General features: G+C 43.1%; 1 protein-coding gene across 1 annotated transcript; it reads left to right on the forward strand.

Moving 5' to 3' along the window:
- Positions 1 to 5,134: 5,134 nt before the first annotated feature.
- On the forward strand, positions 5,135 to 9,886 carry LOC309334343 (insulin-degrading enzyme-like; the record flags this gene model as incomplete). The annotated part of the gene is made up of 3 exons (XM_081882329.1): positions 5,135 to 6,105; positions 6,403 to 6,802; positions 7,538 to 9,886. The coding sequence occupies 3 exons, from the start codon at positions 5,135 to 5,137 to the stop codon at positions 9,884 to 9,886; spliced, it is 3,720 nt and encodes a 1,239-aa protein (XP_081738455.1).
- Positions 9,887 to 14,182: the final 4,296 nt, after the last annotated feature.

Below are 14,182 nucleotides of genomic sequence, written 5' to 3' on the forward strand. Positions count from 1 at the left end.
CAGCTTTACTAGCGTCTGCTCGTGTCTAATAGGGTTAGAGTATTCTTTGATCTAGTTCACCTTACAGGCTATAATTCAATCAAAGCTGAATCTCATAACTTTTATGAAAGACGGAACGGATTAGTATACGATTCGATTATCCTGTTTCTGCAGTACAGCGAAGAAATTATACTTCTACAGTTTCTGGCTTATCTCAAGTTCAGTGTTGCTAAGTAATAGTTAGACAACGATCATGTGCAAATGTAAGCGTATATTTTTATGGCGATATACACACTACCGTGTACTCGAGAACGTAATGCAAAACTTGGCAGGTGTAAAAACGCGCAGATACATGCTATACTCTAGAGGCTAAAGTATGAGGCAGTGCCATTCATATACATCATATACATCCATTTCAGAAGTGCACCGGACACTACACATCCCAGGAAAAAAGAAGATCAAATAGTTGATGTTCTTCTCTCTTCCTTTGCCTTTACATCGCTGTCTTCTGTGTGTTAGCAAACAATCATAATGAAATGAACGGTTCAACAGCTGCTCGATGCATGATCTGAGAAGTTGTCTGGTCCGAATATTTTCCACACACACGCCGCTTTAGATACTTCATGAAAATTATTGTCTTAAAGTCTATGTAACTCGTCCAGCGATTGTGTATGCAGACTTAAGAAGTATCAATATAGCGTTGCGAAATACTCACACCGATCATAGTCGAGGTTTTCAAGTAATGATAGCGAAGGTTGTCTAACCTGACCTTAATGAATAAATATTATATCCGCAGTTGACTCGCCGCTACTCCAACAAGCTTACGATTGAGAAGGCCCAACTACCCCAATGGTTTTTTCTACCATTCCTGAAGTGATACAAAGGAAATAGATGTCTCGAAGGAAAGTCAAGCAGCTACAGCAGCAGCCGTTATACAAGAGCGAAAAACAGCTTCAACTGCATTTCAACGATTCTGAACCACACAAACGTTTGCACTTTAGAAAGAATACGTCGAAAAGAAAACAGAGATCCACATCCGTACTGTCATTCACATTCAATGTAGCCGAGGTTTCGCTAAAACCATTGAGGAAAGCAACTCTTCATAGCTGTGCAGACATATCTGTTCATACAACGGGTTAAAGGCGGGAGTGGCCCATGCAACGCGGCTAGCCGGCAGCCTTCTGTCCGGCACGGTTGCACAGCACGCCAAATAGAACCAAAGTCTCTTTCGCCTTATTTTGAATTTGCAGCTATCAAAGTTGGCTGCCGCACAACAGAAATAGATCAGTCTAAAGATTCGCACAGACGTATTTCGATTGATGAAATATCTCTGCGTCGTGTGCCTGATATGTTACTTATAGCTACTGCTACTACTTCAACGAGACGTCGTTCACACAGCCCTACAACCTCTGCGCATTATGACAATATTAGAAAGAGCATGAAGACACACTGGGTACTGTATATATATATATATATATATATATATATATATATATATATATATATATATTTATGCAGATCTTCTTTAATTACGACTTCAGACAAAGTATGACAGGTTCCTGCGTAAAAACATTCGTGAGGCTCTACTAGGATATACGATCGCGCTCGAGCATCTGAAAGAGGGGTCTGGACGAGGGTGCGCTACAGACAACAGCAGCGAGAAGCCAGCAGATGTAAACAGCGGTCGGATCTCTAGGCATGCAGTAACAGAAACCCGGTAAAATCGGTTGCACATTGCCTCTACTCACTATGTTGTTGTTGGTTTTCTGTTTTTTTTCTAAGTCGGGTTGTGTTTCTTCATCTATCAAGACACCTATTTCGACCTAAAAACTGTCTTTATGTCCGATACTGCTACAGTTGTTATCAGTTGTGCTGCGGCTACTACTTGTATTCTTCTACGTTTATGCTATCGTCGGCATGTTTTTTGACAGGTCGTAATGCGTCAGAGGCTTTGATTCAAATATACATATTTGACACAAAACAATATCACGCCAATAGAGGACAGCCACTTCTAATGTCCAAGCAAAAATTTCATCCTTCGTTTCAAGATTTTCCGCCCGCCCCTTCGTGGGTCAACTGCGACCTACGCATCCGTTCAGAAAGAAGCAAAGTAATGATTGAAAAATTCCCTACAATTGAGACTTATGGTCTTAGATGATAATTATATTTAATGATTGAATAACCTTTTCAGGACTGCTCCTGAACATTAAGATTTTTCTAGCTTTCACAAGACGCCACTGATCGTTTATAATTTAATACCTACAATCAAGAAATTTGCATTTAGTTTTTGTGCGGGGGTTTTGCAGTTATTCAATTTCGTTTTTTCTGTAGACATTCGCTTCTCTTCGCTCGCCCATCTTCCGTTATCACAATATATATATATATATATATTTGTATATAGTACACGTATGTACAAATACATATACATATCATGTATATATATGTGTAATGCAACTCTATATATAGTGGAATCTCCGTTGATTTGCACTTTGCAGGCCTGTCTTCATTTATATGCACCTCGTCACAATATAACAAACCTACTTTCTTGACCTACATGCGGTCAAACGTATAAACTATATCCTGAGGGTGAGCTTATATGTTTTGCTCAGGTTGCTTGTTCTTCTATATACAGTTTTCCAGTTTGCCTCTTACGTTCGTTTTTTGTTCTCAAATAGTTGTGTAATTATATTATCAAATCTGAGAAAGCGGCTGCTAGCCGGTCAATCTCAATATACACGGATGCAGATGTACGCCTACAAGCGTGTATGCATTTATACGTATGGATTCTAAGTTACATATTTTATGATGCTTGTTTAAATTCGTACACTCATGTAGAGGCCTGAATACAAACACGTATTTATTATAGAACATTTACAAGCGTGAAACGACTACGTGCTGTATTGAGAAGAATTTTCGAAATCAGAAATCTAGACGCGTAGTCTAGGATGGCTATTGGGTGTTTAGTTGACCGTGTAATTTTTCTACAGGTGAGTAATAATGTAAAGGTTTAGAAGGATCGACTGTCGGTAAAAGTCAAATTTGATTTTTCCATACATTTTTACATTTGCGTGTATATATATATATATATATATATATATTGATATGTATAGAGACAACTTTATAAGTATGAATACACTCGGAAGAGATCTGTATAAGTTAATTGTAGTAGGCTTGATAGCTAACCGGCGAGATTTTGTTTACATATTGCAAGACTGATAATACAGAATATATATATATATATATATATATATATATATATATATCTCAATTTGTCAATCCCGTCCATTTTTTATTCCAACACATAGCACCGGAGATTATTACGTATTTTTTGTCTGATCGTCTTGCCTGTATAAGAATACATTCTTACATATTTTCTGGCCACAATACGGTTCACACTGCATCTACTAGTTAGAACTACGTTGTGTAACTGAAGATTCTTAAAGTTTTTTCTCTAGTGACAAAGGGTTTTCTTCTCCACCTTGGTGTAACGCAGGACGGTCTGTCAAAGCCAATGGTGTCGCTGTTCCTTATTTTGAGCGCCTCCGCTTATAGAGACGGGTGCACATTAGATAATGTAAGTATATGAATTTATATGCGCATGTCTCACGTCAAGAAACTTATAGGTCTATCATATATACATGCGTTGGTCTGATCACAGTCAAAGCTCTGACGATTTTACGTGGGGGTCCTTGGATAAAACACGCTTTGCGGGCTGAAGACGCTACAAGCTCTTTTCACGACAGAAAGATGGCGTGCATTGTTACAGAAAATATTGACAAGCCAATCACCGACGAGAAAAAATATAGGTATCGTAACATTGGGAACTAGTAATCTATCTTTTATATAAATCTGCAAATACTCGGCAAAATGAAGGTATCACTGCAAATGTAACCAGTGTTTCGTTGTTGCCCTCTCACAACGTATTACTGAAAAGGAGTGGATATTTGACGTATTTATACCCGATATTTTCTTCTGTGCTGTCAGATCCTCCAATTCACTTACTCGATCTCAGCTGCCTGCCCTGTATTCTCTTCGCCTGAGACGTTCATTTCTCGGTTTTTCAAACGAATGATCCAGTGTTCATATACGTTTTTTCATTGAATGATTATAAGCCCACATTCATAATCGCTCTTTCACGCTCACCAGTGCATCCATGAAAGTGCTGGGTGGATGATTGCATGTCTTGCTGCGCACTAATATCTTGTGCATTCAACAATACAAGTACGTCACATCTCAGCTCCAGATGCCCTTTCAAATTCCTTCTCTCCCATCTCCATTCTGTCGGTACAGTGGTAGTACAAAATATATAATTAAGTATATTCGTACGTATATATATATATATGTATATATGTGTGCATATATCATACACTTTAGTAAGCTTGGTTGACAAATGTATACGTGACCAACTTTACAAATATGAATGTTATGTCATTTGTATACATATATATATGTATAGCACTGGAGTTTGAGTTCACAGTGCGGTGGCGGGATCCTGTTGATTTGCACTATTGGTGATTCTCTTGGGTGCCTCCGGTCCCATGAAACAACCATTATATGTTTTTTAGATTCCTTGCACGAGTGAAGAATCGAAGAGAAGTCAATTGTGTACAGATATGTACATAAAATGATATACATATCTATATGTATTCGCTATACGTAGTATTTTTTATATATATTTCCGCATATTTGTATACGATCCCTCGGTTCTCTCGATCTTGATTACGGTTATGACTGGTCTGGCTGATACGTTGACGGCTTTATATAATTTTGGTTGACCGTCAAAGCTTTCTTGCACTCTAACTGCTGTGTGATACTTTCACATTTTTCGTGTGTGTGGACTCTATTCGAAAAATTTGGAACAGTATTCTTTTACAATCCTCCAGGTAGTAGTTGTTTACAAATTTCCGCTCGATGTCGGCAGCTGCAAAAAATATAGCTGCTGCTCGAAGTCTGAAAACTGAATCTGTAGCCACCACGATCTGTTGAATTCGGTTCTCATGTGTGTGCCTGTTGGTGGCCACTCTTTCGTGTCATCTGCTGCTGGTTTTTCGTAAAAAGACATCTGCACTCGTTTTGCTAACTCGCTGTTGTTGACTCAGTGAGGCAGATGCTGCTGCCTTTTTGCAATTTCAGATTTCTCCGACTGGAAAACGGCATGGCCGTGTTGCTGGTGAGTGACAAACGGGCGGATTTGGCAGCAGCAGCGTTAGACGTGAATGTGGGCTCTTTCTTCGATCCGTCGAGTGTAGAGGGTCTAGCACATTTGTGCGAGCACATGTTGTTTCTGGGCACGGAGCAGTTTCCGGATGAAACGGAATATGCCAATTTTATAAAGCAGCATGGAGGCAGCAACAACGCGTACACGGAAAATACACACACGAACTACCACTTTTCCGTAGCGCCAGAGCATTTAGCGGGCGCTCTCGAGCGCTTTGCCGCTTTCTTCCACTCGCCGCTTTTCACAGAAAGTGCCACAGACAGAGAGTTGAATGCGGTAGACAGCGAGTTTTGCATGCGACTAGTGGACGACTTCATCAGGCGCTGGCACTTGCTGCACAAAGTGGCCAATCCAAAGCATCCTTTCAACCGCTTCTCTTGCGGAAACCTCCAGTCGCTACGCGTAGTTCCAAATAGCGCAGGCGTCAATGTCCGCAAAGAACTGCTCGCCTTTCACGAGCGCTGGTACAGTGCGAACATCATGGCACTTGTGGTTTTGGGGAGAGAGAGTCTAGATGAGTTGCAGCAGCTGGTCGAGAAATACTTCGCTAGTGTGAAAAATACTGAGGTGCCGCTTCGCCCTTCTCGCACAGTCACGCCCTCGGAAGAGCCCGTTTTTCGAGCTGAAGATTTGGGGAAAATCGTGTACATCGTGCCTGTGAAAGACTGCAGAGAAATCCACTTCCAGTTCGTCTTGCCCTCTCAAATTGACCGCTGGAAAGACAAACCGACGCGCTACATTGCTCATCTGCTGGGCCACGAAGGCAAAGGCTCCTTGCTTTCTGCACTGAAAAAAGCCGGTTTGGCCATGGGGCTGAATAGTTGGTCTCTTGACGAGGAAGCTGTCAGCATCTTTCACGTGTCTGTGGAGTTGACGGAAGAAGGTGCCACTGAGGCGGGCACCGAAAGGTATGAGTTTCGGAGTATATGTTCTCCAAACATAAAGTATCCAGGCCAGACCTGTGTTCAGCTTGCTTATATGACACGCGTAGCAGCAGGAAGACGTACTTGAAAAAAATATATATATAATGTATGTGGAGATATACAATATATGCGGGGGCCAGTTTGGGCTCATCTAAATACTAGTGCAGACGTCTTCATCATGTCAGGACTTGAACTCTACTCACGTGCAACCATGCGTGCCCGTCTGTCTCATCAACCCTAAGAAACGCCTGTTTGCTTCCACTGATGCGTCCGACTTTGCAGAGTCGTGGACCTTGTGTTCACATATCTGCAGCTTTTGCGAACAACTCCACCGCAAGAGTGGGTTTTCCGGGAGAAGCAAAGACTGGCAGAGTTGGCTTTCCGTTTTTCAGATAAGGAAGAACCCTGCTCCTTTTGTACTACGCATGCAAAGGCACTGCATCTATTTCCATCAGAACGAGCTTTATCTGGCGCTCACTTGCTGTTCGAGTATGATCCGGACGGCATAGCGGAAGTGCTGCAGCTGCTGTCACTGGAAAACATACGCCTGGAGATTGTGGGCAAGCGATATGAAGATATTTGCACCCAAAAAGAGGAGATCTACGGCATTGCCTACGCAGTCACTGAGATTCCTGCTCACCAGCGACAGCGTTGGGCTCAGCTTCTAAGCTCTTCTCCAGAAGTAAGCACACTTGTACACGCTCACTGAATATAATGTATACACATTATATATATATACTTATGCAAATTTATAATTCATATGTACGTACTTTATCGATGTTGTCTTTCGCAGGTGTGATAGAGAATGATGATTCGCTATGTGCTTGTGACCGCTTGTAAGGCTCTCTTGTGGGTGTTTGAACAAGTGCAGCTTTTCTCGAGCTTATGCAGGTTCCACTAAGGAGAGACTGCATTCTCCACGGTTCTTCACTCAAAAGGAACGTTGACACGACGTTGCCTTTTTTGTTGCTGAATTTGAGTTGAGGGCGTCCTTCGTAGGTGGTTTTGATGAACAGGGCACTTCTTGTTAATTCGATGTAGGCTTTTTCTCGTATCAAGCGCTGTAGCGTGTCCTGAGTATATGTGTATACACGTATATCTTGAAAAAGACAATACATATCTATGATATATGTATGTTTGTTGTATGCGTGTGAACAGTTGGTGGATGGTGATAATACTGTTGGATAGCTTGAGAACAAATCGTTTTTTTCTTGTGTCAAGTTTCTTTTAGTCGCGTTGTTGTGTCAAGGATTTGCGGGTAGCGGAAAAAAAAGGGCGAATACCGTTTCTTTCAATGCCACGTACTTGGGAAAGGCAGGTCAAGGGCCTTCAAAATTTTTGCAGTAGAGTTTCCGCGTGCTAAAAGATCCATTCGTGCACTCACGCGCTTTCGACTGTGATTGTGGGGTGTAAACAGGAGGCCCAGAAAGCGGCAGAGACGAATGATCTGCATTTTCCGGCGCCCAATGCCTTCATTCCGCAAGATCTTTCACTGCGAACGAAGCGCCGCAATCTTGCCAGCAGCAGCTCGCAGAACAGCAGCGACAGCAAAGACGAAAGCACTGAGAGCTGCCATGAAAGTAGGGTGAGTCTGCGACAAGCTGCGCTACCGCATGAACTGTGTCTGGAGAAGTTTCCCACGTTGCGGGGAAAAGTGCGTTTTTTCTTCAAACAAGACGACACGTTTTTCCTCCCAAAGTTGTCTGTGCGGTTCTGGGTGAGCTCTGCCTATTCTGCCAGAGGCGTGAAGGAATACATGCTTTCCTGGCTCTACGTAGGCACTGTGACTGAGATGCTCAATGAGTTGTTGTATGACGCAGAAATAGCCGGCCTCTACTACTCGATGTGCGGCGGCGACTGGCCAGGAGAAGTCAGCTTCGCTTTGCACGGCTTCAGCGATAAACTGCCGTTAATGCTCGACAACCTTACTTTCGCTGTTGCTCACAGTGGAAGAACGAAAACTCTGCATTCGTCCGCAGAAGCTGTTTTCAACGGTTCCTCCTTAGAGCCTCCAGTAGCGCTGCCGTCTGTAAAGAAAGCCGAAGCTTCAAAGTTTGCTGCTGAAAGTAACGGGGCAACTCGCCCGCAAACGCACCAGCAGCAGAAGCAGCGAAGCGGCTGTGTCTCGCAAAATGGTGAGTTGAAGACGCAGATGGAGACCCAAGCAGTTGTTAGTAATGCTGGCAAAGATGGAAAAGGTGGACTAGATAGGAAACTGTATGATGTGGTGTGGGAAAGTCTGGTGCGGCGGCTGAAGAACCGAATCACGTATCGCACAGTGTATCAGCAAGTCATGACAGTCTGTGGAGAAGCACTCGAAGAGCCCTACTTTTCTTATGAAGAACAAGTGGCGGCTTTGGAAGCTATCTCCTTCGAGGAAGTCGAAGCAGTGGAGAGCGAGCTTTTTCAGCGAGCAAGAGTGGATGGCTTAGCTGTGGGGAATATGACCGAAGAAGAGTGTCTTGCAATGCTAGAAACTGCTGTAGGCAATCTTGGTATCAAAGAGTCAGGGGATTGCTTGTGTCCGAAAGCTGTCGTGGATCTTTCGTCTCTCGATATTCCCAGACTAGACCGGCTTTCTTCAAAGGCAGTCCCAACCCCCCCCGTCGTCTCCTCTGCAAGCGCCTTGCTCAAAACGAACAGTGCTAGCAGTGGCTCAACAGCGTCACAAGCAGAAGAAATCGAAACAAATGCACAAGCAACCAATGCACAAGCAACAAAATCTAAAGAAACAACAGCAGGAGATTCAGTCATTGCTCTAGCAGAGGGATCGGCTTGGGCTGCGGAGGATGGCGGACGCGTTTGCGTGCGAGTAACACAGGAAAACGTGAACCCGGAAGATCTGAATAACGGCGCATTTTTGAGATTACAGTTGGGAGACCTCGATTTGCGTTCCAGAGCCATGCTTGCTTTGTTGTCACACTGGCTGCAGCAGCCGTTTTTTGATGAGATGCGCACAAGACAGCAACTTTGCTATGTAGCGCAGGCGAACAAAAATGTGCAACTGCGCAGCCACACACTGGATTTTTTCATTTTATCTCCACATTCTCCTGAACTTCTCGCTGATCGCGTAGAAGCTTTTCTTACGCAGTTTCTGAACTCTCCTGCAGCACTCGAGAACACACTTCCTGAAGAGCTTTTTCAGCTACATCGTCGCGCATTGATAAGTCAGTTAAGCGTGAAGCCACAGAGTATTTACGAAGAAACGCAGCGCTACGTCGTTGAAATCTACTTCAAATCATATCTCTTCGATAGATATCCACAAACCATTTCACAGCTCGAAACTCTGACTCGCCAAGAGTTCTTGGACTTCATTCTCAATGATGTGCGTGCGAAGCCGGCTTTGCTTATACGTATACACAGCCAGACTAACGCCGCTTCTCTCTGCACAGCTTCTGCTGCGGTTGAGGGCGCTGCAGAAACGACAGCCGCCATTGCTGCTGACAATGTTCTACCTGAAAAAAAAAATCTTGAAGCAACTGGTGCAGGGGTTGCTGCGGGTGAGGCTGCAGCCGACAAAGATGCACCAAGCAAGGGCTCGAACGTACCCCATGGGGAAGCAACAAGCGCCGCAAAAGCAGCGGATGCTCCAGCAGCAGCAGAAGAAAAGACTGCTGCTATTAGAAGATGCAGGTATTCAGATAGTAGTAAACAAGCAAATGGAAAAGTCAATCCTCCAGTCTATTTTGGACGGCCGTGCTTGGATGTGACAAATCCTCGTGTCCTTCGAAGTGTAGCACGTCGAACATTTGTTTTACCATTGTAATGTGAAATTAGAGCGTCGGGAGCAAAACAGTAGGAAGTTGAGCGGCTTCTTTCTCGCTCAAAGATATCCTGTGTCATTGCTGCTAGCAAAACAGCGCCGCGTAAAAGTACATCAATATTTTAAAAGCAGCCTCAGGGTTGTTTTTTTCTTTTGTCTTGTGCATGTACGGAGCGCGCGCGCACGTACTTGCCTGCTACAGCTTCTACGCAACAGCAGTCACAATTCTCGCTACACACTCTACTACGTAGACTCTATGCGACTGTTGAATGCGTGATTGTCGCGCAATGATAATTATGCAGTGTGTTTTCGCTGCTGGTTCACTTTATGTCGAAAGATGCAGCAAGGTAAACAACTGGAAAGCGCAGATTTTCAATTTGCATGTTTCAGCATGTGTGTGCATATATATATATATATATATATCGAGAGAGAGAGAGAGAGATAGACAGGAACAGTATATATATATATACATATATATATATATATTATCAGCAAACGGTGCGGCGACGAACTTCACTATTGTACAAAAAGAGAACGGCACTGAAAAACTCAAGCTGTATCTTAATATTCTAATATGTATATACACTTATATACATATATATATATATATATATATAAATATATCTATTCGTATTTATTGAAGCAAACCAGATCTCACCATTGTAGACGAACTGAAAAACGGCTTGTACACTTTGCATATAGCGATAGATGGCCTATGGAAGGATGTAGGCGCGTCGCGTACATTGGCACCGTCCTGGGAGAGCATTTCGGACATAATTTTGGGTGAATGATACCTATATACACCTGCAACATTTCGGGTGAGTTTTGAACAGCGCTATGTCTATACTCTATTAACTTGACTGGATCACGTAGATTGTAGCGGGGCCATGCATATTCGTGCATGCACATATATATATACATGTGTATATATGAAGCGTAGAATTTGAAGGCCACGGAAGCTGCTGATTGACTCGGATATTCAAATGTGCCTCTTCAATTTCGACTTTTGCCTGCAAGAAAAGAACATGAATTTTTTAAGTGACGGGCGAATGCGCCCTGTAATGCGCCATAATTTGTGTGTATACATTGGCGCTTTATCAGGCACTCTGACAGGCTGAAAAAAAGACAACTGAGTCATGTTATGTAGTATTTCTTCCTTATGACGTGTCTTCATATTCATGCGCACATGTATTTATCTGCGCATGGGTGGTTGTGTGTACGTTTATATCTACTTGCTAGACTTGATCTTTGTTGAGTTGCTGCGTCTATTGGTCTAGTACCGTGCTTAGGACTGCAACGCTGAGCTCGATACAAGAATTTTTAGATTTTTTTCTTCAACCTCAGGTTCGAGCAGAAGAGAATTCTTTGCGCCAGAGACTAGATTCTTTGCAACTCAGTTGATTCCAGCTCATCGCAAAGCTACAGCAAAGCATATTCGTATTTTTAGGGTTCTCAGAACATAGATCGTTTTTATTTCAATCACGTTTGCTAATCTTTGAAGGTAAAAGTTTATTTTAAGTTCTCGTGTCTTGAAAATGGAAGAAACTGGCGGGTTCGACTACATAGCAGACATTTAGCTTATGCTGAAAGAAATAAAGGGCAAAGATCATGCAACAATGAATATATATATATATATATTTATACTGGCATACACTTCAGTCACTGGTGCAAAACACCCCAACAGAGCTCTGTTCTTGTACAGAAACATATATTACTGGTAGAGGACGCGTACGGACTGGAGCACCTTGCTGACATTGAAACTCAGATACCAGGAGTGTACATAACAAACTGTGTAAAGCTGAATGTTTCTTTATGGAGCAAGATGCACTTGTTAGGGTCTTCCTTTGCAGAGATGCAGATCGAATTCCTCATGAAATTATCTTAAAAGCGTGAGTTGGAAACAAGCTCATAAGTAATTCGCGCGGCTCTGAGGGTCTGGAAGCGGATAACAGAGTCTTCTTTATGTCAACCATGTTTTTTTAGAAAATAAGGAACTACGCCGTCTATATTTGCCCATATGATCTGTGTCCAGACGGCTCTCAAGGTTTCGGTTTTTTCGATATACGTTTTGCGGAGATTGCTGCGTTACCCCCTGATTTTCATACTTCACGTCCTACAAGATCTTTCACTAATTCTAGCTCGGACATAGCTTATTACCTTGAAAATCAGTATATGTCGAATCTATATTCTGCTTTAGGTGGAGCGATGATACTACGTGCTGAGGCGCATGAATTTGCTAATCATCATGTGTATATATGTATATATATATTCATGTATATTCATTTTCCATATCTAGGCGCAAATCATTGGGGTTCGAAGAATTAAAATAGGGCAGTATACAAACAACAATTGCACAGATTGCGAAGAGATACACACGTATATATGTAAGCAGGTGGCTCTTAATTTACAATGGAGAAAAGCAAAGTGTTTATTTGATGACAGCAGTGCTCCTAAACACTTGTGTCATTTCGAACAATTCTGTTTGTCTTCCGCTTGCGCGGTGCACGTTTGACAGTCGAGCCGCAGATGAAAGTAGTCGATTAACATTAGCATGGCAGCAACTCTCTCTCGAGGGGGCACATGTTCCTTTATATATGACCTCATACCAGTAGGCCAGGCTGCACATAACCCTGCATGCCATGGTGGAAGCTCGCTATTTGGAGGTTGCGACTTCCCCGCTGTTGCAGAAGACACACCTTTTGTAAGAACAGGCTCATCGTTACATGCAGTGATGTATTTGGTTTTGTGCGACTTCTCAGCGTTCATCAACGTTGAGTTCGCTCTGCTTCCGCTTTGCGTAGCCGACGCAGCAGCAGCAGTACTACCAGACACAGAAGACATACGCGCGTCATCGTCTTCATGTATATCCGTCTCTCTTTTTGCGGCATACAAAACGTCAACCTTCTCAGCTCTATCCTGCATAAAAGTGTACCCATTTGAATTCAGTATCATAAGGAGTTGAGCGGCTGCTGAAATACTTCTGTGCAAAAACCTAACACTACCGTAGAGGGACTGCAACCGAGGAAAGTCGATTTGTCGCTAGTAAATTACATAGGATAGTATAGATGAGTGCATTTGTCCACACGCATAGAAAAACGGTCGAAAATGGAGATCCGTACATACAAAATAAAGTACAGCATCAATTCGCAACCTGCGTGCGTATGTAGGATTCTATATATATATATATATATATATATATATATATATATATGCATGCCGCTTCAAGCACATAGGAGAAGTATCCGGAACGTAAAGACTTTCAGAGAAGTGGACAAGATGCAAATGGATTAACGGAATGAAAAGCGTAGTCGAGACTACATGGTGGTCAAAAACTTGTCACCGTTTATTATGCAGCACGTGTCGTGTAGTGTATTGCTTGTCGTATAACACTGATTGGCGATGCCGTATGAGAACAGTTTCGCTGCTGATTATCAAACCCAATATGAGTGTGATTGCTCTTCGTAAGCGGAATGAACTTGATGCGAGGAAAGAATACGCTATGATCCCACGAGTGTTGGGAACGAGAGAGCATATTTCAGGAAACATACTTTTACACCATTAACACTGTATATAGCATACCTGTCGAAAGCCAGTTGAGGAGGTTGTGTATGCCATGCCTTCCGCAACAACCTGCTCGCGTGGCTGCTCAATAAAGACGTTATCCTGCATTTTCGTCTCTGGGATACCCCGAGATTCTCCGTAGCTTCTCCTATTGTATGCGCTGAGCATTTCTCGGTCTTTGCACAAGGTGGTGTGCATCTTGTCGCTTTCTCCAGATTTAATATCAAGCTGCGCAATTGATTGCGAAGATATTGCACTAACCGACTTCCCGCTTTCAGTGTGACTCTCTGAGGAAAGTTTTTTTGAGTCTTGCTCAGTAGAGGGCGCACCGATCAGCTCCATTTGTTGAAGTTGACTAGCCCTGCACGGATTTCGTAAGTTCTCCGTTTCCTCCCACAAATACAACCGCTGTTGTTGCTGCTGATGCTGCTGAGACTGCTTTTGGTTGTTCTGTTTCCACAAGGGCACGACTGCAACTGCTGCAGTGGGTTTACCACTTCCAAGTTGTGCAGTAGTGCTGTCGATCTGCGGTTGGGATATTCGAAAAACATTTCCTACTGCCCTCTCCTCAGTATGCTGCTGTCCAAAGTCGAAGAACGCATCTGCGTCACGCACGGCGCTTTCGAGAAGAGGAGTTCGAATAAGATCAGGCAAGGAACCATCGCATCCACCAGTGCCTCGTCGACCTGAGTTCTGCGAATTATCGACAGATGTCTGCGGCAGAAAAAGCTCTGCTTT

Source organism: Podarcis erhardii (genome assembly GCF_964252035.2).
Source record: "Podarcis erhardii genome assembly, contig: HAP1_SCAFFOLD_598, whole genome shotgun sequence".
Lineage (NCBI taxonomy): Eukaryota > Metazoa > Chordata > Lepidosauria > Squamata > Lacertidae > Podarcis > Podarcis erhardii.